Source organism: Pollicipes pollicipes, unplaced genomic scaffold (assembly GCF_011947565.3).
Source record: "Pollicipes pollicipes isolate AB1234 unplaced genomic scaffold, Ppol_2.1 Scaffold_5724;HRSCAF=6776_pilon_pilon_pilon, whole genome shotgun sequence".
Lineage (NCBI taxonomy): Eukaryota > Metazoa > Arthropoda > Thecostraca > Pollicipedomorpha > Pollicipedidae > Pollicipes > Pollicipes pollicipes.
The window spans coordinates 18,721,031-18,744,802 of NW_023596746.1; the positions used below are offsets into that span (position 1 = coordinate 18,721,031).

A 23,772-nucleotide genomic window follows, 5' to 3' on the forward strand; every position below is an offset into this window, starting at 1 on the left:
CACACCTGAAACTGGCCGACACAGTTTAGGCAAGCTGCTTTACCAGGCTAACAAAGAGGCAGACGCCTCAGACGCCAGACCTGACCTGCCCTCGCGTTCACTCCCACGACCCTGAGCCGTGCACTATACGTATGTAGGGTACATCGGTATGCACAAACCTCGCATATAAGACTGTTACCGCGATTGAAGCCTTCGTCTGCGGACCATGTAGCTGTGCCAGCAGTTCAAGGCTCCCACGAGCCATGGAGCTGTGCCAGCAGTTCAAGGCTCCCACGAGTCATTTTGGCACGCTGGGAGTGAAATCTGTCACAACGGATAGGATTACGTAATAATAATGTGACGAAGTTGCATAAGAGCATGCAATCATGCAAGCCTCCACGTGTCTCCATTTCCTGGTAATGCTCCGTTTCCAAGCCTGCCGCCAGACTGTCTGATGCAATGCGGAGTCTAGGTAATTCGGAGAATGGTAGACTGCTGAAAGTGATGAAAAAGCACGCGTTCTGTTTCATGGATGCTATGGAAACAAATACACCCACACCCACACCAACACCCGCACCAACATCCACGCCCACACACACGTGTATATGTATGTGTATATATATATATATATATATATATATATATATATATATATATATGGATATACTATTCGATTTGTTAGTTAAATGTTAAGTTTCAATAATTTTCAACGAAACCCTTCAAATGTGACAACTTCATAGTACGTGCGAAATCCTGAACGACCATCGCTTGCATGAGCCCGAGGCTGTGGTCTGTTGAATGGAATGTTTTGTCTGGCGTCTCTTTTGTTGCAAACATCCAGTACAGTTTGTTGCCGCCACTGAGGTGCTGTTCGCGCAAATATCAAGCGATGGGATTCGTCTTGCAGGGATTGCTGCCGGCATATCTGTGACGACCGCCGTATTTACTAGTGGTCCGCAGCCTCCGATGGCGACGATCCTGCTGGTCGCGTGAGGTACATTCTGGTCGGCCAATATCAGCACGTGTTTTACGCCACACACGGTAAGCTACATTCCGTCTGATGCCGTTTCAATTGAAGGGCGGACTGCAACTGTAACTGAAAAGAAACTCGCTGATTACATTCTCCTCAATGCACGACGGCTGAGGGCGCGTTTCGAACCGCCCGCCGCCAGTTGAAGACGACGCGCTCACGCCACGCTGGCGGATGAAATACCTCCATGGTGCCTGGCGTGACCGGCCTGTTCTCGCCAGTCCAGCCACTTCTTTTGGCGGTCGGACAGTGTGCGTTACATTGCTTGCGCCAGTGTACAAGTTTCGCTTAAACCGGCGCCTAGGGGCCATTACGGGCGCCCATGGGACAGCCCAGCACACTGCCAGTCCTTGAACGAGTGACACATGGTATGATGAGGAGTGTAGCCCAGTGGGACACCGCTCACCTGGCATTCTAGGGTCTCCAAATCACACGTAACTGCTCTAGATCCTTATTGAACACTGATACACCCAGAGCTGCTTCGTCAAGGTAATGAGCACATTCATGGCGTGCACTCCTTATGCATGATACATATATGAATGCATGTATTTTGGCTATGTATCACTGTGCACCTTATACTTTGGTGCAACCATAACTTCCGGACCAAATATAATTTTGTAGTATGCAAGGATTAAAGGTCTTTAAAAAAGAAATGCCTAACTACATTTACACAGTAAGCCGCTCTGACGTTCGCATGCACTTTTTAATTCGTGGCCCCGAAACACCCTAAGAACAGCGCCATTAAAAACTTCAGGTTAATGGCTAGCGGCGCCCGCAGCGGAATAGATGGACCCTCATCCCTGCACAACAGCGAACACGAAGCCGCCACCTCACACAGCTCTGCAGCAGCCCAAGTTCCCATATGGTGCAGCTTGTCTTCGCATATATCATTACTACTCACGCCATTTCTTGTTCTGCTAATGCTGTGCCATATGCAAACTACGGGAACAAGCAGGCTCTTCGCCGGCACTCCCAGCTTTGGTGCGCCAAGACAATCAGCTGCCCCGAAGAACTATGGGAAACGGTTAACACTCTAGCACAAAGGTCTCCTACATCCCCTAGAAGGGGTTGTTTGGAAAGGATTTTTTGGCGACGCTGTGCTGCAGAGGAGGTTCGAACAGATTAATTGCCCCTACCAAAGACTTTCTTTTTGTGACTACTTAAAAGCTCACAGAATGTTTCTTTGAAGAACCGGAGAGGAAGCAGCCAGCTCGAACTAATCCTAAGCACCCGCAACATAGCTACCTTTGCGCTTTGTCTTCAGTTGTGACCCAGTGACTAAAACGCTGCCGTCATTAGGCATTACCTTTTGCCCACTTTGACCCCAGGACTTCGCAGAACTATTTCAGTATAATGGAAAGACCCTCGCAAAATAGGATAAGACATGAATCAGTAAGAGCATGGTGCGATCCTTCACATATTTCTACATAACACGATTTCCCAGCAGTCCGAATCCCTTTCCGAAGTCATGCCTGAGTTTTTCAGTCACATTTTCAGTCACAGATTCTTAATTAGATCAATCGCAATCGAGAGATGAAGAGACAATAAACAGAGACCAGTGTTTACGGCAAGTTCAGTGCTCCTACCAAAGCGCATCTGGAACATAGCAACTTTCAACATTGTTATAATACAACGCAAGAAAACGGCCTGAAACCCCAAATGAGCCACTACCTACATGTGTGATCTACTCAACCAGGGGGTGCCCTCCGGTATCTAAAGCATTACAAAAAAGCGTTGCTGTTTCTAAACCCCTGCTGCCAATTCGGACGTCAATTTAAGCCTGTGATTGGTCAGAGGACTTGGTGTCGTCACAGCTTTAAACCCCGTGAAACTCCGGTTGCCGTAGTGATTAACCCCGCGGCATCGGGAAAAAAGCTAATACTTAACGCTGTTTTTACCTCGGTTGGTAGCGCGCGAAATACCGGCGTTATAAAAGATATCAAGCTGATTTAAACCGTAAAAAATCGGACAACCTGAGAGAAGAAGAGAACTGGCAAGAATAGCTGGAGCCGAGCTCTCGCTCTCCATGCTGTTCACTTTTTATTTGAAGTGCTCATTTTGTTTTGACAGTTTATCCGACACAGTGATGTGATGCTGTTCTATGACAGAGGAAATCAAAATTATAAAGGTAAGGTTTGTTATTTGTTCAGTGCATTAGCGAGGAACATTATTGACATAGATAAGACAGTAGTACTAGCCTTTTTCCTCGAAGAAAAACCAGGAGAATGAAGATATAGTTGGGTCATATCCAACCATATATCCATCTTCCTGGTTTTCTCCGAGGAATAAGGCTAATACTACTGTCTTATCTACGGGAAGGTTTGGGATAATATACCAAAGTAGGTGTATCATCGGGCACCGGCCGACGTCTGCTTTTAAGGGATGACTCAAATATGAGTGATGATATATGATAATGATATATGATAATGAGATGATGTCCCCTGGATGTTATTTAGGGAAGTGCTATGGTAAATATTACTGTGTCAGTGATCTGTGAACTGTCTGGTGTCAAGCATCATTGTGGTTGGGTTTTAGATGTCATAGGACGTGGTAGAATATGAAATACGACTGAACGCCACTGAAGTTATCTTGGTAACAATATACTGAAAATGTACTGAAAATCATAAACCACAGATATGTTCACCGGGCGTGCCTTGCTTTGTGCTCCCAGATGGGCGTCGTCTCACTCATAAACGGCGTGACAATTCCGGAGCCGCCACACCCGTCGGCGGCCACGGGCCGAGCTCCGGGTGTCCATGCGTCACAGAAGGTCGTCCATCCGGTTCTGGTCGTATTGCTCTATACTCGCTGATCACACTGCTGTTGGCGTAATTCAACAGATCCGACAAAAATTCAGACCACGGCCTGAAGTATGCCGAGGGGTCCAGCAAGAGCCAAGAGCCAGCTTGTTTTTTATCCATTAATCGCGAAGGTTAGGCCAATAATATTGCCCCAGATTCCACAAGAACCCAGAGCTAGCCTTCAAATATAATCCTGATCCAGCAGCAATCAAGATGCAGCATAAAGTCAAAGGTACCGACAAGAACTAGTATCTAACTGGAAGCATTGTTCGAAACCATTACATATTCACTTGATGAGCTTACGTTATGCGGCGTTCAGATACCAACGCTCTGAACTTAGTTTCATTCAAAGAGAACATTGTATAGTAACTGCAATAATAACAGTCCAATGCGTTTTGCATGTACCAGCAACTTTGCAAACAAGCGTATGAACTTGAATTGCATTGGCATGCTTGCATGTCATGTGTTTACACACCTAAACTCGTGTCGGAACCACACACTCGGCGTCGATACCGCAAATAATAATCTGCATTCGCCTCAGTGTTTCAATACGGCACATATCAGCACACGGTAACCGATATTGGAAGCATAATATTTGACTCATTTTCCTGTTCATTTCTGTTTCCTGACCACTCTTCACGTCGTGGTCCCTGTTTCATGTGCAGGTCTTGTTGACATCACGGTGATTTGTCTTGCCGCGCCAAGTCAGCAGTCAAAAAATAATAGCCTTTTGCATGAAAACCATCCGTACTTAACAGCCACATTTACGCGTAATTAGCGCTTGTCAATGTGAGATTTTAAGTTACAGGTGTAAACCCGCTTGCAACCATCTCTTTTCCATCGCAGGATCCGATAATATCGCGCAACACAGACCAGGGTGACCAGACCAGGCCAGACCAGGACCAGGGACCCTTGAACCCACTACCACAGTGCAGAATCTGGGGTTTACTGCCATGGCAACCGGGGTCTAATTCTGTGACATGAAATCCGCTAACCAATCAAAGGACTCATATGACGTCCGAATTCGCGGCTTTCCCAAAGCCACAGGCTAACGCAGATCAGTGACCACTGAAACCGAGGAGTCCGATGCGAGATCAAAACTTTCCGGCTCGTAGTGTGAAAGATATATACCTGTAATGCGATGCAATGCTGCCCTCACAGCCGGAGTACACGCCGGCTCTGGCGAGACCCTCACACCGCTGCATGGGACATGTCCAGCCGGCCGGGCTCGCTGGACGGTCCCCGGACCAGCCCTGAGGCGGCTAACCCGCCCAGTCACGTGACTGCCGCGGGCATCGTGGCCGGGCCCAGCAGCCACCGCCCGGCAACTCTCTCAACCCACCAACGTTAATCCCTTCCACGAAAACGCCCGCCACCCGGCTGCGCTCTGCCTTCCCCAGACATGGGCGCTCGACCCTCCGCGGTAATACGCGCCGGCGCGCCGGGCCTCATCAGCACTACGCACTGAGGCTTTCAGGAGAGACCACACCTCAGCAAAATGTTCACGATTTCAGCCGCTTACAGCTCCAGTACCTGACGCACACTGCGACAACAGGCCGGGTGTTGCGGTCAGACCGCGCGCGCCGGGCACCGCGTCTTGCGTGCTCTTGCGCCACGCGACGGCGACACGCGGCCCTACCGGCAGCGCCCTGCTGATCGCCACTGACCTTGGTGGTGTGGTACTCCTGGGAGTAGCGGGCCGGCAGCCCCTCCTGGTAGGCGGCTAGAGCGATCGGCAGTACCTTGGCGCAGCGCGCCTCCGAGAAACGCGCGTCAGAATCCAGCGCCGACCGCAGACTCGTCAGCGGCTGGTGGATAGACAGACATGGCGTCAGAGTCCAGCGCCGACCGCAGACTCGCCAGCGGCTGGTGGATAGACAGACACGGCGTCAGAGTCCAGCGCCGACCGCAGACTCGTCAGAGGCTGGTGGATAGACAGACATGGCGTCAGAGTCCAGCACCGACCGCAGACTCGTCAGCGGCTGTTGGATAGACAGACATGGCGTCAGAGTCCAGCGCCGGCCGCAGACTCGTCAGCGGCTGGTGGATATACAGACACGGCGTCAGAGTGCCGCAGACTCGTCAGCGGCTGGTGGATAGACAGACATGGCGTCAGAGTCCAGCGCCGACCGCAGACTCGTCAGAGGCTGGTGGATAGACAGACATGGTGTCAGAGTCCAGCGCCGACCGCAGACTCGTCAGCGGCTGGTGGATAGACAGACATGGTGTCAGAGTCCAGCGCCGACCGCAGACTCGTCAGAGGCTGGTGGATAGACAGACATGGCGTCAGAGTCCAGCACCGACCGCAGACTCGTCAGCGGCTGTTGGATAGACAGACATGGCGTCAGAGTCCAGCGCCGGCCGCAGACTCGTCAGCGGCTGGTGGATATACAGACACGGCGTCAGAGTGCCGCAGACTCGTCAGCGGCTGGTGGATAGACAGACATGGCGTCAGAGTCCAGCGCCGACCGCAGACTCGTCAGCGGCTGTTGGATAGACAGACATGGCGTCAGAGTCCAGCGCCGGCCGCAGACTCGTCAGCGGCTGGTGGATATACAGACACGGCGTCAGAGTGCCGCAGACTCGTCAGCGGCTGGTGGATAGACAGACACGGCGTCAGAGTGCCGCAGACTCGTCAGCGGCTGGTGGATATACAGACACGGCGTCAGAGTGCCGCAGACTCGTCAGCGGCTGGTGGATATACAGACACGCGTCAGAGTGCCGCAGACTCGTCAGCGGCTGGTGGATATACAGACACGGCGTCAGAGTGCCGCAGACTCGTCAGCGGCTGGTGGATACAGACACGGCGTCAGAGTGCCGCAGACTCGTCAGCGGCTGGTGGATATACAGACACGGCGTCAGAGTGCCGCAGACTCGTCAGCGGCTGGTGGATAGACAGACACGGCGTCAGAGTGCCGCAGACTCGTCAGCGGCTGGTGGATAGACAGACATGGCGTCAGAGTCCAGCGCCGAACGTGGACTCGTCAGCGGCTGGTGGATAGACAGAAATGGTGTCAGAGTCCAGCGCCGACCGCAGACTCGTCAGCGGCTGGTGGATAGACAGATATGGTGTCAGAGTCCAGCGCCGACCGCAGGCTCGTCAGAGGCTCGTGGATAGAAAGACATGGTGTCAGAGTGCCGCAGACTCGTCAGCGGCTGGTGGATAGACAGACATGGTGTCAGAGTCCAGCGCCGGCCGTAGACTCGTCAGAGGTTGGTCAGACACAGACAGTCAGACGTGGCGTCAGGGTCATACCGGATCCAGGCACAAGGGCAGCCGTCGGGGACTGGAGTAAATGGTCACATAGGGTCAGATTCATACCAGAGCAGTCAGTTATTGCCTACTGAGTTGGAATATGCGCACGCAAGCAGATTGATTTCAATGGTGCTGTCATTGGTGGGTAGCCGAAGGGCACGGGCCGTGTAGCGGACACGCCACCGGCGGCATTACATGCTGCCCGATCTCATCTTATCGACCTACACTGCACGGCGAGTCAGACGCACGCGACAGGCCGGACGCGCGCGACAGGCCAGACGCACGCGACGCACAGTCTTACCGCGCTCAGTACTTAGCCGCGCCGCTCAGCTCACCTTCTTTTAAACCGTGCCGCTCGGCTCACCTTCCTGTAAGCCTCCACGCTCGGCTCACCTTCCTATAAGCCGCGCTGCTCAGCTCACCTTCCTGCAAGCTGTGCCGCTCGGCTCATCTTCCTATAAGCCGCGCCGCTCGGCTCGCCTTCTTGCAAGTTATGCCGCTCAGCTCACCTTCCTGCAAGCCGTGCCGGTCGGCTCACCGTTCTATGGGCTGTGCTGCTCGGCTCATCTTCCTATAAGCCGCGCCGCTCGGCTCACCTTCCTGTTAACTGTGCCGCTCGGCTCACCTTCCTATAACCCGCGCCGCGCGGCTTACCTTCCTGCAAGCCGCGCCGCTCGGCTCACCTTCCCATAAGCCGTGCCGCTGGGCTCACCTTCCTGTAAGCCGAGCCGTCCGGCACCAGGATGATTTCCTCGTATAGTCTGCTGCATGCAGCGAACCAGACATCACCAGGAGGCAGCTGGCGACAGGCCAGGCCAGGTTACGCGCCAACAGACGACCAAATGGTAGACGGTAAAAGGCGACGAAATAACCATATGGTGTGTTTATTGTCGGTGTAATTTAATAAGGTATGTATTAAAAATTGCAAGCCCAGTAAGAACGTCGTATCGCTTGCGTTGTGCCCTACCAAACAATGCACCGCTGTCGTTTCGTTACCGAGTGTAAATATTTGTGTGTGTAACTGAAACACTCGGACAGAGAAAGAATGGTGCGGAAGCTCTGGTGTAAGAAAACTGCGCACACGTCAGCCGGTCCAATGAAGCATTCAGCTGCACAGACCAGCCCAGTTGCACACCAAAGAGCTGCCACTAAAGCTCTGCCAACCCACTCCGATGTCACAACACAGCCGTCGCCCCGGTGGCGCCCTCTCCCTTCCTTCGGCCCGGCCGGTGCCGTCAGTGCCGGCGACGACCGACAGGCGGCGCTCACGTCGCAGCTGGGGGCAGGCAGATGCTTGCCCACGTTGTCGTCAAAGCCGCGCGTGCGGGCCGTGCCAATGTGGCGGCCGAGCAGGGCGGCGAAGGTGGCCGGCGGCGCAGCCAAGGGCGTCGGTGTCGTCGCCCAGAGCGCGTCCGCCACGGCCGGCGGCGGCGGGCTGCTGCGCTCGTCTGCGGCAGCGTGCGGCCCGCCCTGTCACAGTGGGCAGGTGGACGCCGATGACAAAACCATGCGACCAACAGTCTCAGATATATCCTGTCTGCATAACACGGTCGCGCAGCTTCGCGGACGCGAGTGTCATGTGAAAGCAAAGATTGCCGGTTTCAAGGATAGCAAAACGGACACACCATGACAATCACTCAATTACATATCGACACATATGGCTGTTATTTTTCGATGTTCGTTGCTGTCAGCTATCATGTCACTGTCCTTAAGTGTCGTAACAATGACCAGACGGAGGAGAAAACTTGTATTTTTGGCTTTGTTTATTCCAATCCCTCTTCCTCATCATCGTATAAACACAGTGGCATCAGGACGGGAACAAAAACAGAATCGCAGCCGGTCGAGCACATCTCCAGCCCCACCACATCAGCTGAGAAGACTGGGCCAGCGATGTGACCAACCCAAGCTTCAAACCCTGCATCCCGATTTCTGTACACATTTCACTGCTTCGGAATAAGAGATAGTTTCACCTATGCATGCTACCAACAAAATTTTCTGGAATGAATGCGCTGGCGTTAGCTTACATACATCATCAAAAGGGAAGGGCCATGAATAGATGACGACAAGCGGACCTCGTGTGTTTCGCTGCGCGAAGAGATGACACCGTCTGCGCCAGTAGGGTAACCCGTGACGAAACGCCGGTGGAGCCGCCATCCGAGACATAACGCCGGCGGGGCCACCACCCGTAACGTAACGTCGGTAGGGTCGTCACCCGTGACGTAACGCCGGTGGGGCTGCCATCTGTGACGTGGCGCCGGTACGGCCGCCACCCGTGACGTAGCGCCGGTGGGGCCGCCATCCGCGATGTAACGCCGGTACGGCCGCCACCCGTGACGTACCACCGGTAGGGTCGCCAACCGTGACGTAACGCCGGTGGGGCCACCACCCGTGACGTACCACCGGTAGGGTCGCCAACCGTGACGTAACGCCGGTGGGGCCACCACCCGCGACGTAGCACCGGTAGGGTCGCCAACCGTGACGTAACGCCAGTGGGGCCACCACCCGTGACGTAACGCCAGTGGGGCCGCCATCCGTGACTTAATGCTGACTCGAATCTCAGCAATATTGAGTGGATTTCAATCAACCATGTTAAGCAAGTCAATACGCGATCACCCAGTCGGGCGACACGCATGGATCACCTGGACACATAGACAATGCACCCAGTCGGACGACACGTTTGGATCACCTGGACACATGGATAATGCGACGCTGATTCAAGCACTCAGAACACTAAATACATATCCGCTCGTAGCGATATGACATCAGTTCCAGCCACATAGCACCGACTCGCATCTCAGGCATGCACGGCGCGTCTTGATGCGTTTCGTTGAGGGATCACCACTGCGGCGCTGAACGACGCAGAGACAAACAACTGACAAAGACATGTAGGCGGAGGCGGGTCAAAAGGAGGGCTCACTTTGCTACCGCGGCAGAAAGCACCTGCTTCCCATTCACTTCCCATCGAAGCGCTCTGCAACGCCCGCATGCTGTGCCATTTTTCCGAGCCCAGCTGCATGGGGTACCTCGAAGCTACCCGTGCTGCAACGTAGAGCCTTTTGCCGTGGGAGCATGCGCCGCAGTGCCTCACGATATTGCCCGAGCCGATCTGTTCGGCAACGCGGTGTGTCCAACGGCTCAAGAGCATTAGCAAACCAGATCTTGGAAGCAGTATCACGGTTTTTCGCCTGAGACAGTCCCGCGCCCTCGTGACCGGGGGTCTCTCGCCTGGCTGTGTACCGTCGCTTGTAGCCGCTCCGCTCTTAGCTCCGCGGTGTCACTCGGCAAACGGTCTTATGAGCTGGTGAGCATTGGGAGCAGCTGTCGATGTTTGGGCAACAACGCATGTTTCAAATGGAGAAAAATGCATGCGTCATAGCGATGTTTCTAGCCGGCCAACATTGCCGTGAGCGCGCATATAGGAAGACGGTCTGTTTGATTGATGTGTAGCCAATAGCATGTTACGTTAAGACTAACTCGGATGATGTCACATGGCTGAGCTATAGGTAAGCGTCTAGTGTTACTCAACCATCATCTTTCAGCAGCCATAGTTCAGCACCTGCGGTCAAATGACAACTCAAGAGAGATGATCCCAGCAAGTTTCACGGCCTCCAGGTTCTGGGCCGCCCGGAGCTGGCCACGTCACCCCAGATCGTTTTCGTGGTACACATGGAGGATCGTCTTTGTGGTACACCATGTTGCAGCAGAGTCATATCGTGCATTATCCCCACCACAAGCCCCTTTCTCTCATACCCGGCTGCCCCAATTACGTTTGAAAGAAAGACCAGCCACGCACCGTGTCGCCTGCCACGAACGTGCCGTGCTCGGCGAACTGTGCTACTCGCGCGGACGCGCGGCACACGTCGGTGAACAGGGCGCTGCACTATCTTGAGGGTGTTCGAGCGATCACAACCGGACACGGTGAACGACACGTCCGATATACCAGGTGTAGCGGGCAGAAGTACGTGACGAGCTCAAACGTCAGGGCGGCACATGTCGCTTTGCTGAAAGCTGCTGGTGTCATTTGACTCTCCATAGTTTCGTGTACGCCGGTGGAGCTGGAAAAATAAGTCACGGCCGTGGAGGTAGAGATAGTTACCTGCCAAGAAACATTGACTGTCGCCGCCAGTCGGCTTTGCTAATTCGCATAGCTGGTGATGATTTCGGACTCCACCGGTGATAAATTTTGTTGGATACCCCAAAACACCACCGTCTACAAAAGAACGACCCTGCAAATGCAAAACTCAAACACGCGGAACCAGCGGGCGTGCACAGTGATGCCCAGAAGCCAGCGCAAAGGATAAGGGCACGTTCAAAGCTTCTCCTGTCTGAGTTAGGTAAAGTCGAAGCCGGGTTCAGGCTGCCAGCACCTCACCATCAAAATAAAAAGAGGATGTGACGGCGTTGGTGCGACGCAATAAACTAATGTACTGAACGATGACATAGTAATGGTGAGGCCAGGGAGTGTCGCTTGGGTACGCACCACCTAGTCTGGCCACTGTGGCCACCACTGGCTCACATCGCAGCCATGCAAGAGGAGCTACCCAAAAACTGGTGATGCTAACTGCTTCATTCGGTTCATATTTAGATGCAAGAATATTTTCAAAATATTCTGGATACAACTGCATCCCCAAAAAGTTTTGTTCCTCCCCCCCCAAAAAAATGCGCTGCTGTGTTACACAGCAGCAGTATCCCAAAAGCTAGTAGCACTGTGAAGCCCCTTGCATTCCGTTGGAGGGGAAAAGCTATTGGTAGCAGCCAAACGCACAGACTCATGAGCTGCATGACCTGCCATTTCAACAATTCAAGATGAACCCATATCACTCCACTACCCATGAAAACCTAGAAAACCATACAGCGAACCCATATAGCGATTCGGTCGCAGCGTCGTGGTCGGTTTCGCGTTTCGCTCGCTGTTGATCACGGCCTCTATATACGGTGGCTCCCGCCGCGCCAGCGCGTTTATTACACCGCAGCTGGCTGACAGCACGGACTAGTCTTGGCTGCCACTGATGGTGTCGAACAGCCAAAGGATAGCTGGGCAGATTTAAGGCGTGACCCCGGCTTTCGCTTCTCCACAGCACACACATAACTACTGTCAGATAGATGTTGCTAATTGTTTAATTATCCACCGAACTGTTGTTTACTAGGCATGAGCGTAAAATGACTCGACACGAGGACCGAGGCAGCCCCAGCACAAGGAAGCGCCTTACACATGAGCTGGAAAGAGAAACACCCAGAAGGAAACATGAAAACAAACAGCACAAAATCAAAACGCGTCGCACCGCTGCAACAGCATATATGGTGCCTAAACGCCCCCTGCCGCTCTTTTAAAATGCTACATCCGCTGCCTCTGATAAAAGATTCTACACTTATAACGACAAGTCAACTACACATCGTAACCATCCACATAACCTCTGAGCGTAACTTTGCACAGCGTGGAAACATTCCGAGACACACCCTGAACAAGAGATGGCAAGTCTGAGGGATTCTTTTCCCATACAGGGTTGTGGAAACTAGACCCATATTTAAATTATCCCTTTCAACAAGTTTGGCACATATCTGACGTCTGGCTATGAGCAGATACCACGTTCAGGAGGTGTTTTACCCACGAAACATTTTTGGTGGCATTTTACGCTTTTGGCAGCACTTTAGACTTGTCATCAGATGACGCCTTGCGGCTCGAAGGTCACGGCCAGAGAAATCAATATTTGTTCAGCCCGGCCCTGTGATTGGCCACATGACTCACGTCGTGCACCGTTATTGGTCAGAATCCGAATCTTCTCCCTCGGACGACTCACTGCGAACACGCCCCAAACCCCGTAACGATTTTGGCCCCTCGTGCGGCGTAGGTGGCCGCCGGTTTCCTCAACCATTCGTGCTCACGCCCGGCGACCGGCGGGGGAACACGGCTATAGCGGGGTAGAGATGTAAGTTGTTGCCAGGGCGGTGGAGCACTGTTGTTGCATTGCGCCGAGCTTTTTGCTCTGCGTCCTGTTATAACTGACCAAAAATATACTAACTGGGGGAGCTTGAACTACCCTTTCCATCTTACAGCTGGTGCTCACACAACTGGAACTCAGCCGTCACATAGCCAATCCTGTGAATTCACGATTCCATGCCCATGAAATGTTTCAGTAAACGAAACAGTATGCCAAAGAATATGGAAGATCAATATGATCAGGAACCGTGTCTTGAATTCTGGCTCCTTCCTCTCAAATAACCTGTGTTCATCATCAGCATTGCAGTAGTAGTAATTGGGGCCTTAGGGCACATCGACTGTGCAGTCATGTAGCACCCACATCATCCTCATGGTCACTGTCACTATTACTTCAGTTCATTTCTTAGTAAAAATAGAAAACGTCCTGAATCTATGATGCAACCTGAATTATAGCCTACAGAATTATAATTAAAGTTTGGGTACTCAAGGTTTGCTGAACCAAGCCCTCTTCATAACTGATTTTTGGAAGCTTTACCCTTGCCACAGGATGCTAAGCATCCAGTTTTCTGGGAACAGACACTCCAGTATCACAAATGTTGCAAGAAAATTAGTACTGGCAGTGCAACCTTTCAGGCTGGCACGAGCTGCATTTTATTACATTCTATGTGACCCACAAATGTAAATGACAGATTCTGCTAAAGATGTGGTCAGTTTTCATCTTGAGGCCCTGATACAACATGCACCTCAAAGAAATATGACTGATTTACAAAATTTATGTACTCTGAGCTAGTGTGATTTAATGTTATACATGAAGACATTCAGTCAGCAAATATTGGTGTTAACACATCATCTTTTCCTATGCATACCAATACATGCAGTGTCCAATGGTTGCTGATTATGATTCATTTGGCTGCATGTACTGCCAAGGGCTTCCATAATCCCTTTGTTTAAAATTGTGGGTTTGATAGTTATGCATTGCCTTTCCCCAAAGTGACAGACTTTAAAAGCATCAATGCTGTAACTCAGACTGGCAATCATGACAATATAAATGCAGATCATCATCAATATCAGGGAATGTTATGATAATGAGGCCAACTGACAAAATTTGCCAAAAGTGGTACAATGAATGCCAAAGGAGAGCATTTTATCTTGATATTATGCATATGGTGTGTGCTGTGCAATCTTATGCAATGTGGCTAAGTCTAATACATTTGCAAAAGTATTTAGCAGTTGGCAGTGATTAAATAGGTCATCCATCACTCAGGCAACTGTTTAAGGATCAGAGTTGGGGGATGAGGTACAAGTGCCTCTGACCTACTTCTTGTCGCTGACAGTGTATGGTGGTGCTGGGTTACTGACTAACCCCAATAAATAGGTATGTGGTACTTTGTTGTACATGTTCAGCAAGTACCTATCATGGTGTGATGTACTACCTGTCTGTCACAGGGCAGCATAAATGTCAGTAGCTGCTGTTGGTTGGGAGTGGTACTTCTTGTTTGATTTACATGCCAGCTATCTGATATTTTATGCATGCACCATTGCCAAGGACAGACAAAATAATTGTTTTACTGTTTTTATGGTATCTTGATGTTGCCCATTGCCCCAAATTTATGCTGCTTTCAGCTCCTAGTAGGTGTCTGTAAGTTCAATTAACTTGAGGTGAAAATTTCAGATGGTACAGGCATTTTGATTCTGTATTTTATTTATCATGATCACATGATATGCAGCTATATGTTACATGTATATATGTTTTGCCACCTACTTGCAAGCAGAACAGAAAATTAGAATCATTGTTGACAGTCAACAAGCCATAAGCTATTGACACAGACTCCATGTCTGGCTATGCTCAGCCAATGTAAAATATGTAGGGTTCAAAACATTTTCCCCCAGGTTGTTGTAAGTGGACAGCAGAGGAAAGTGTTAAATATGACATTTTCAAATGCAGCTCAAATTTTCCTCTGATATCCAAGCCACATGATGACCCCTTTTAAAGCTTCTGACTGTGCATTTGGAATCACTTGATTGCATCCTTCAGTGGCTTCAGTGGGCTATGTTCGACCAGTCAAGAAATTCACGCACTTTTGAAGAGGCGCGGTGACACCACCGATACAGAGCGACACCCACCGAGCCGGGCGGGGCGTGCGTGAGCACCGAACTGGGTTCCGGACAGGGCGCGCGGGCGGACGAGTGGAGCCTCACTCGGCCCACCACTGTTCAGGGTCCACATGTGTCGCCGGCCGACGCCAACACGCCTGGCACGCTGCAGACGCCGCGTGCTGATACGGCACGGTGTTCACGCCCGCCGGCGGCTCTATAAACAGCGCGGGACGGCGGCTCGCGATCAGTGCGGGAGTAGAGACGGCGCGCGCCGGAGGTGCGGCTGGCCCAGACCGTCTCGACTCGGAGGTAACGCGCGTGTTGACATACCGCTAAACTCAGCACGCCACCTGGCGCTGCTCTCCGGAGACTTATTCTCGTCCGCGAAAAATTGTGCTGGGTATTCGGAATGTACTAAGCCGTTTCGAAATGTGGGTTCCCCCCCTCCCCTCCCTCATACTCTTAATGATGATGATGATTGGGGTTTCAGGGCGCGTCGACTTCTAGGGTCATTTTGCGCCCGCTCATACTCTGAAGTCACCATGTGGTTGAAAACCTGCGATCAGCTGCATGACAGCCCCGTTATTCCATGACCGCACTGCCTGTTGTGGAGCTTGTCCAAGATAGTCTGACATACTGGGTCACGTTTGAGAACACGCCTAGGAAGCCATATGTGATACACGTCTTCAGATGGCGCAAATACACCTACCCCATCATGAAAAATGCCGTGCTATTGAGATAGCTGAGAACGCTATGGACCTAAAACGTCCCAGCACGGCGTTGTAGCGACTTGACTCAACTGTTGCTATTACTCAACATGCTTGACCCCATTGTGACGAGAGGGTCATCGCCTATCAAGCTATACCGGGATGATGAGGGAGTCGCTGCCTGCGGGCCGCGCTACTGGTACTGGCGGCCCTCGACGGGACCTTACACCGCCTGGTCTGCCAGCCTTTTTACACCACACAGCTACGGTGTTCATTTAGAAGTTAAAAGTACCGAGTCGCGTGCGATTGGGTGTTATGCCTGGAAAGCAGATGAGAGACAGAACAAAAGTTACTTGCTGGTGGCCGAATCTTTCTTCGAAATGCTTTGAGCGAGACAGCCGCTTGCCCGAGGACCCCAAGGCCAGCAAAAATGCAACGTCGTCGCCCTGATATTTGGCCTCCTTTCAACCAATGCCCACTTCGAAGTGACCTGTTGTCCGCCTCCGTCCGTGATTCGTTCCCGAGTGAGTCGTGACCGGCATATTTGCCGGAGGGCGAAAAAGAGGGGGGGGAGGTGACCCCGCACGCACGTCTGAGCGCTGCGCTGGTGCTGGCCGGCCGATGGGTGACAACCCGTCACCGCGCGGCTCGGGCCCCCTCAAGATCAAGGTCGGCTGACGGGAGCGGGATTAGCGACTGATAGGAACGTGGAGATTGCCGCTGGCCGATCGCTCCTGTCATGACCTTCGGGCGCCGACTGTCATCTGTGGTAGATAATGGGGAGCACTTTCCTGTTCATTGTTACTAGGCAGGGGACGACCGCATTCGATGAAGCTAGCGTTCAGTAATGATATCCTAAGTGATGCGAAACTCTGGGATCTTGAGAGCGATGTTCTACACCGCAACCAGCCTTGATAGCCACAGGAACGCATAGATAGGTTGCTGCCATACGTAATGTGAGCCGTGTGTTCCCCCAGCATTCAACTATCGCAAGGTCGCATTATATTGCAAAGGTGGAAAGTCACGGCACCCCTGTCGGAATGCTCTCTACCCCTTCGCTACGAAGGCACCTGCCAGTTGTTTTGACGTCCTAGGTGCTCCGCATCAAAGTGAAGTCGGTCTGTCGTCGGCTTGTCGTAGCCGGCTTCCAAGCAAAGAAAATATTTGTCTTGCTAGACAAATTTGTCCAGTTAGCGGGCTCGTCCTTGACGCCCTTCCCGGTGACTCGCATCGTCTTCGTTTACCCGCTCAGTTCGCCCTTCTGCCGCCAGATGGCCGACTACCTGGAGGTGGGCGGCGCGGTGGCGCTGACGGCGGCAGCCGGCGCCGCGGCCGCGCTCTATGTGCTCTCCCGGCCGCGGCCCCTGGTGCCGCCCGTGCCGCTCGATGACCAGAGCGCCACCCTGGTGGTGAACTCCGACACCATCCGCACGTCGCGCCTGCCGCTGGCCGCGTACGGCGAAGGCGAGTTCGTCCAGTACCTGGACCCGACCTGCCGCACCATGCACCAGGTGCCGCTGCGCGGGCTCCAGCAGTCTGGTGACGGCCCCTGCCTGGGCTGGCGTGCCGGCGTCGACCAGCCGTACCAGTGGCTCAGCTACAGCGAGATGGTGCGGCGCGCGCGTCACTTCGGCTCGGGCCTGGTGGGCGGCGGCCTGAAGCCCGGCCAGGGCACGCTGGTTGGCCTGTACGCGCAGAACCGGCCCGAGTGGGTGCTGGCCGAGTACGGCTGCTACTGCTACAGCATGATCACCGTGGCGCTGTACGACACGCTCGGGCCAGAGGCGTGCGCCTACATCGTGTCGCACGGCAACATCAGCACGGTGTTGGTCGACTCGGACGCGCGCGCGCTCAGCCTGCTGGAGCAGCAGCCAGAGGCGCTGCAGCACATCGTGCACTGCGGCCCGCTGTCGGAGGAGACGGCGCGGCGCGCGCGCGACGCCGGCCTGCGCGTCAGCTCGTTCGCCGAGGTGGAGGAGCGCGGCGCGCTGCTCGACGTGGCCGAGATCCCGCCGCGGCCGCAGGACGTCGCCACCATTAGCTACACGTCCGGCACCACCGGCGACCCCAAAGGCGTGATGCTGACGCATGGCAACGTACTGGCCAACGTGTCGGCCGTGCTGCTGCAGATGGGTGACGCGCGCCTCCGCCAGGACGACGTCATGCTCAGCTTCCTGCCGCTGTCGCACACGCTAGAGCGCATGTGCCACGTGGCCATGTACATGATTGGCGGCGCCGTGGGCTTCTTCCGCGGCGACATTCGTGGTCTGATGGATGACCTGAAGACGCTGCAGCCCACCTGCATCCCGGCCGTGCCGCGCATCTTTAACCGCATCCACGACAAGGCGATGGGCGCTGCGGCCAAGAGTCGGCTGAAGGCAACGCTGCTGCGCTGGGCGGTGGCCGCCAAGGAGGGGGAGATGGCGCGCCAGGTGGTGCGAGCCGACTCCTTCTGGGACCGCTGGGTGCTCGCGCCGGTGCGCCAGTCGCTGGGCGGCCGGCTGCGCATGGTGGTGGTGGGCTCGGCGCCCATGGCGCCGGCCGTGCTCACCTTCATCCGCGCTGCTCTCGGCTGCGTCGTGCTCGAGGGCTACGGCCAGACAGAGTGCGTGTGCCCGTGCACGCTGACGGTGCCCGGCGACAACGCGGCCGGCCACGTGGGGCCGCCGCTGGCCTGCGGCGCCATCAAGCTGGCCGACGTGCCAGAGATGGGTTACGAGGCGGCGACCGGCCGCGGCGAGGTGTGTGTACGCGGCGCGGCCGTCTTCAAGGGCTACTACCGCAGCCCCGAGCTGACGCACGAGGCGCTCGACGACGACGGCTGGCTGCACACCGGGGACATCGGCCAGTGGCTGCCCAACGGCACGCTGCGCATCGTCGACCGCAAGAAGAACATCTTCAAGCTGTCGCAGGGCGAGTACGTGGCGCCCGAGCGGCTGGAGAATATCTTCATCCGTTCGCCGCTGATCGGTCAGGTCTTCGTGCACGGCGACAGTCTGAAGTCGTGCCTGGTGGCGGTGGTGGTGCCTGACGAGGACGGCGTGCGGGAGTGGCTGCGCCGCGCCGGCCGGCCGCGCGTGCCGCTCGCCGAGCTCTGCGCCCTGCCGGAGCTCAAGCAGGCCGTGATGGCGGAGCTGGGCCGCGTGGCCGCTCAGGCTGGCCTCAAGGGCTTCGAGAAAGTTAAGGACGTGCACGTGGTCGCCGAGCCGCTCAGCACCAGCAATGGCATGCTCACGCCCACGCTGAAGGCGCGCCGACACAACATCCAGAAGCACTTCCAGGCGCAGATAGACGACATGTACTCGCGGCTGGACTGAGCAGCTTCGGCGTCGCCGCCGGCCCGGCCGCCCGCGGACCGCATCCGGCGGGACTCGTCTGGCAGAGCGCTCCATTCCGGAGACAGCGTGCCGGTCTCCACGGAGGCTTTGGATCGCTTCTAGAAGTCTGCCCGCGTAGCAGAATTTTACCGGACACACGTGCAACGGGGTACGCGCGCGCCGGTTCTATCCGCGCCACAGTCCCATAATTGCGACTCTAGTCAAATGACCATTCTGCGGGTGCGTGGCAGCCTGTTAGAAATCTAATCGAACGCCTATTTGTTTCGTGTAAATAGCAGCGCCATGGTGTTGGGTATTGCTCACCAGGGCTGTTGCTTGACTCCCCCGTCGTCTTAGCGCGCGTTAACTAGCATCGAATGCGTGATTGCGTAGGGCGTGCTCAGTTGTCTGAAACGCCCGTCCCCGGCATCGGTTTATCTACTTTAAAGCACAGCCTTGTTTGAAGTGGTCGGTCACGACTGCGGTCCCTTGAGTCGCTCCGTCAGATCTCTTCCGATCCATTGTCTGCACAGCTGTAGCGGTGTCTTGTCCGTAGTACTGCGCGGTGGAGAGGAAATAGACTCGTCTGGCCGCCGCTCTGGGTGCGCTCCGTCTTGGAGGGCGGGAAGACGGCGAAGTTGCGCACTGGCAGAAAAAAACGCTTCCGCGCCGTCGTGGAAAACACTGGTGCTTCTCGAGGTCGAAGCGGACCTTAGAGTCCATCACATCGCCGGTCCAAGGCTGCAGTACAGAACAGGGTTCTGCAACGCTTACTGCGCAATTCAAACATGCGGAAATGCGCCGCACGCGCAAAAATGCCTGCCAACAGCCCCCCTCAGCGGTCCCGGGTGGCTGCACTGCGCGTCATCCTCTGAGCTGTCGGTGCACGTTCGGGACACGGTGTATCGAGGCCAAAAGGTCAGTGCCAACTGGCGAGCCGGCAACCGCGCCCCTGCGGTGTCATCTGCTGTCTTCTGTCCCGGTCCCAGCCCAGTAGAAATCGAAAGAGTCCACCGGGATGTGTTGCAATGCAACCAGCGTGGAACTCACACCTCCGTGAATAAGGTCTCTGAAGAGACTTGTGCCCCGTAAAATGCATGAAGCTTCCAAAACTACGCACAAAAATAAAATATATCAACACTTCTTGAAAGCTTATGCCGGGAAGCTCAGTCACATGTGCGTGTTATGGAACCGAACATTCCCAGTTTTGATTGTGCCTCAATATACATTCCGCGGGTCTAATTACAATCAAAAGCCGTGAATAATATCGATTGGCTTAACTGGAAATTATTCCGGACTTGGACGTAGTCTGAACAACACTAACCGGAACTCGAATCTCCTCCCCGCGCAACTTTGCGCCAAGAGCTCATTCCACCGATGCGCGGTCGAGCCACGAGCCTGACATCGTAAGATCGTAGCGGACAACACGCTATGCCGACACCTTGTCTCACTGGGCCGTGCGCTAGCACAGCACGGCCGAGAGCGGGACGCCGCCAATGTCAGCTCGAAGGGACCGGGGCATCCGGTCGGCTGACGGAGCGCACGGACACCGTCGCCAGGCGCGGACCGCACCCTGTGACCGAGGTCCGGGTGACCGGCCCACTAACCTGACTGGTGGCATAGCCTCTGCAGCAGCCGGACGTGGGCCAGCAGCGGGTCGCCGTCGCCAGCGGGTGCCGCACTCTCCACGTGCACGAACGGCTGGTTGCCGGGCAGCGCGAACAGCGACTGGGCGCTGCCGACACGGGTCTCCGGTCAGCAGGCACACGCGCCCCAGGCCAGTGGGCAGCACGCATACACGAGGGCAGCGGTGTGGCGGACAGCGGCACGGCAATCACAAGCCCAGGCTGGCGTCAGGTCGTGGAGGTTGGTTTCCATATGAGCAATGTTAACTTCGGTATAAATACGAATGATGCCCCGTTCAATTCAATAACATCCATTTTAATGATAAAAAATGATGAGCCCGACGATGTTTGATGTGGGATCCGAGCCAAAGAAATATGACGGCTTCGAAAATTGGAAGTACATAATGTGAATATTGTCTCACCAGACATTCGTGATGACTGATCTCGCCTGACTTTGGTAATGACTGAGTCCTCCCATCGCCAAACCATTCAGTTCTGGCATCCGTGAGCGCGACCTCCCAGTAAAGTGGGCGTCAACTGACTCAAATTTCGGGCAAGCTACGCAAACTTCAATCACGCAGCGCGTATGAACTTTTGCTTGTTTTTTATAAGAGCCCATTTGACCAGAAATGATTATTTCAGGACCATGGGATGAAGAAAAATGACTAACGGTGGGACAGGCTCGCCCGCAGGGGGGGGGGGGGGGGGCAACCGCCGAGCTTTAACCCGCGTATGTGCGCTGGGTACCCGGTCAGGGTCCACCCTCCCACGAGGCCCTCGACCCACTCGCGGCTGGTGCACGCAGCCTGCCCCGGACAAGCAGAGCATCGCGAGGATGCAGGATGAAACAAGATGGAGGATAAGAGGGACGGACCAGGTGCTTAAATGGCACATTTGGTTTGCCTTTTTTGGATAAGAGCCCTTTTGATCAGAAATGATTGTTTCAGGGCCACAGGATGAAGGGAAATGATTAACGGTGGGGCGGACTTGCATGCGGCTGGGATGCCAACCACCGAGCTTTAACCCGCGCATGTCCACTGGGTACCCGGACGGGGTCCCCCTTCCCACAGGGCTGCCGGCCCACTCCTGACACCCTGCCCGGACAAGCAAAGTGTCGCGAGGATACACAATAAAACAAGATGGAGGATACAAAATATGGATAAGGACATTTCGAGTTACGTCATATAAGAAGTTGGACATGGTTTCTTCACTTACAAGTTATTATGGAGATAAGAATTGCATTGGAATAACTTACGGATACCGACAGAACCGAGTGTGTGAATGCAAGTACACGTTTTTAACTTATGGATAAGCATGTAAAGGCATCGCAAGACAGATGACAAGGGCTTAAACACGAGCACAAAACGACACTTGACTCCGCGAACACTTCCAGCTCGTGCTGCCATCTTCGACGAGTTTGAAGTACTACAAGTCGCAATTTCGCACGGTTAGCTTGGCAGTACCTCGACGCCGTACAAACGTGCCATCGTGCAATGAAACGATGACGTATTGGAGAGGGTATTTATTGAAGAGAAACTTTGTACTTAAGAACAGCCTTTTTACTTAAAACTATACAAAAATTAGATACCATTTTTGCTTCAACATATCTGCTGATTGCTTTAATATCTTCAAACGTGGAGCATTTCCTTTAACTAAGAATCTCGAGCAATCATTACTATGCACTGATAGTACTCGACGTTTCAAGTTGGTTGCATCGGTATCATTTACATGCACCTCCTGGTTCTCTGGTACATCCTGGTTTAAGCGCAGCTCCTGATATATTGAACGTAGATCACTTCCAGGATAAGAGCTGATACTGGAAAAACAGGGCCTGATCTCCTTTGTCTATTACACTAATCTGTTGACGACTGTTAGTCCCACCTCCCATCGGCGATTACTCCCATCTCACCTGCGTTGGATACATATATCCTTACCTGACGTGGGTGATGACCCCAGGCTTTCATCCGGCATTGGTGATGACATCGTGTTCTCATCTGGCGTTGGTGACGACCCCAGGCTCTCACATGTTGATGACTCCGGACTCTCACCTGGCGTTGGTGATGACTTCGGACTCTCACCTGGCGTTGATGATGACTTCGGACTCTCACCTGATGTTTTGATGACTCCGGGCTCTCACCTGGCGTTGGTGATGACTCAGGGCTCTCACCTGGCGTTGGTGATGACTTCGGACTCTCACCTGGCGTTGGTTATGACGCGCACTTTGCGCAGCAGCCGGTAGATTTGGTCCTCGAGGCTGTGCTGCAGTTGCTCGGAGGCCGGGCGGCCGGCGCGCGCTTTTTGGCGCGCCACCGCCGGCGGGCAGCTGGCGAAGTAGAAGAGCACGCGCGGCGGGCACGGCCGGCCCTGGTTCACCCAGCCGGACGGTACGCCCGGCACCGAGCGCAGCGTGTCCGTCACGTGACGCAGCAGCTTCTGCCTGTGACGCGACACACGCCGTCGGATAGCTGCACCGGACGCCACACACGCCGTCGGATAGCTGCACCGGACGCCACACACGCCGACGGAGGGCTGTACCAGACGCCACACATGCCGTCGGAGGGCTGCACCGGACGCCACACACGCCGTCGGAGGGCTGCACCAGGCGCCACACACGCCGTCGGAGGGCTGCACCAGACGCCACACACGCCGTCGGAGGGCTGCACCGGACGTCACACACGCCGTCGGAGGGCTGCACCGGACGTCACACACGCCTTCTGGGAGCTGCACCGGTCAGCCGGCACACAGACAGCGATGCTGGAAGTGCGCAGACCTTGCCGTGACAAGGTATGTTTAGGGCGGCGAAAATACAGAGTCGTCGTAGCAGAATGTACTGTAATTACGTAGCGCGGCAATCAGTATCTCCCACTGGCGTCGGCATCACACTCACTGGTTTCGTCCTGATAGGAGAGTACCATGTCTACATGTGAGTTATCCACTGCTCAAGTGTAACGTAAGTCACAACTTAAGTGAAGGGCAATCCACAACTTAAGTAAAAAGTGCCTCTTGTGAAAAAACTTAACGC

The 23,772-nt window shown here is 54.3% G+C and overlaps 1 protein-coding gene across 1 annotated transcript in view; it reads right to left on the reverse strand.

Annotated features, from left to right (window-relative positions):
* The window catches only part of LOC119102765 (protein SMG8), a 38,162-nt gene that overhangs the window by 8,676 nt on the left and 5,714 nt on the right, over nucleotides 1–23,772 (reverse strand). Inside the window, exons 6-10 of the mRNA XM_037226220.1 lie at nucleotides 22,948–23,187; nucleotides 20,733–20,860; nucleotides 8,336–8,514; nucleotides 7,779–7,865; nucleotides 5,478–5,618 (exon numbers count right to left, since the gene is read on the reverse strand). Coding sequence (XP_037082115.1) covers nucleotides 5,478–5,618; nucleotides 7,779–7,865; nucleotides 8,336–8,514; nucleotides 20,733–20,860; nucleotides 22,948–23,187 — 775 coding nt within the window. The remainder of the gene's footprint in view (nucleotides 1–5,477; nucleotides 5,619–7,778; nucleotides 7,866–8,335; nucleotides 8,515–20,732; nucleotides 20,861–22,947; nucleotides 23,188–23,772) is intronic.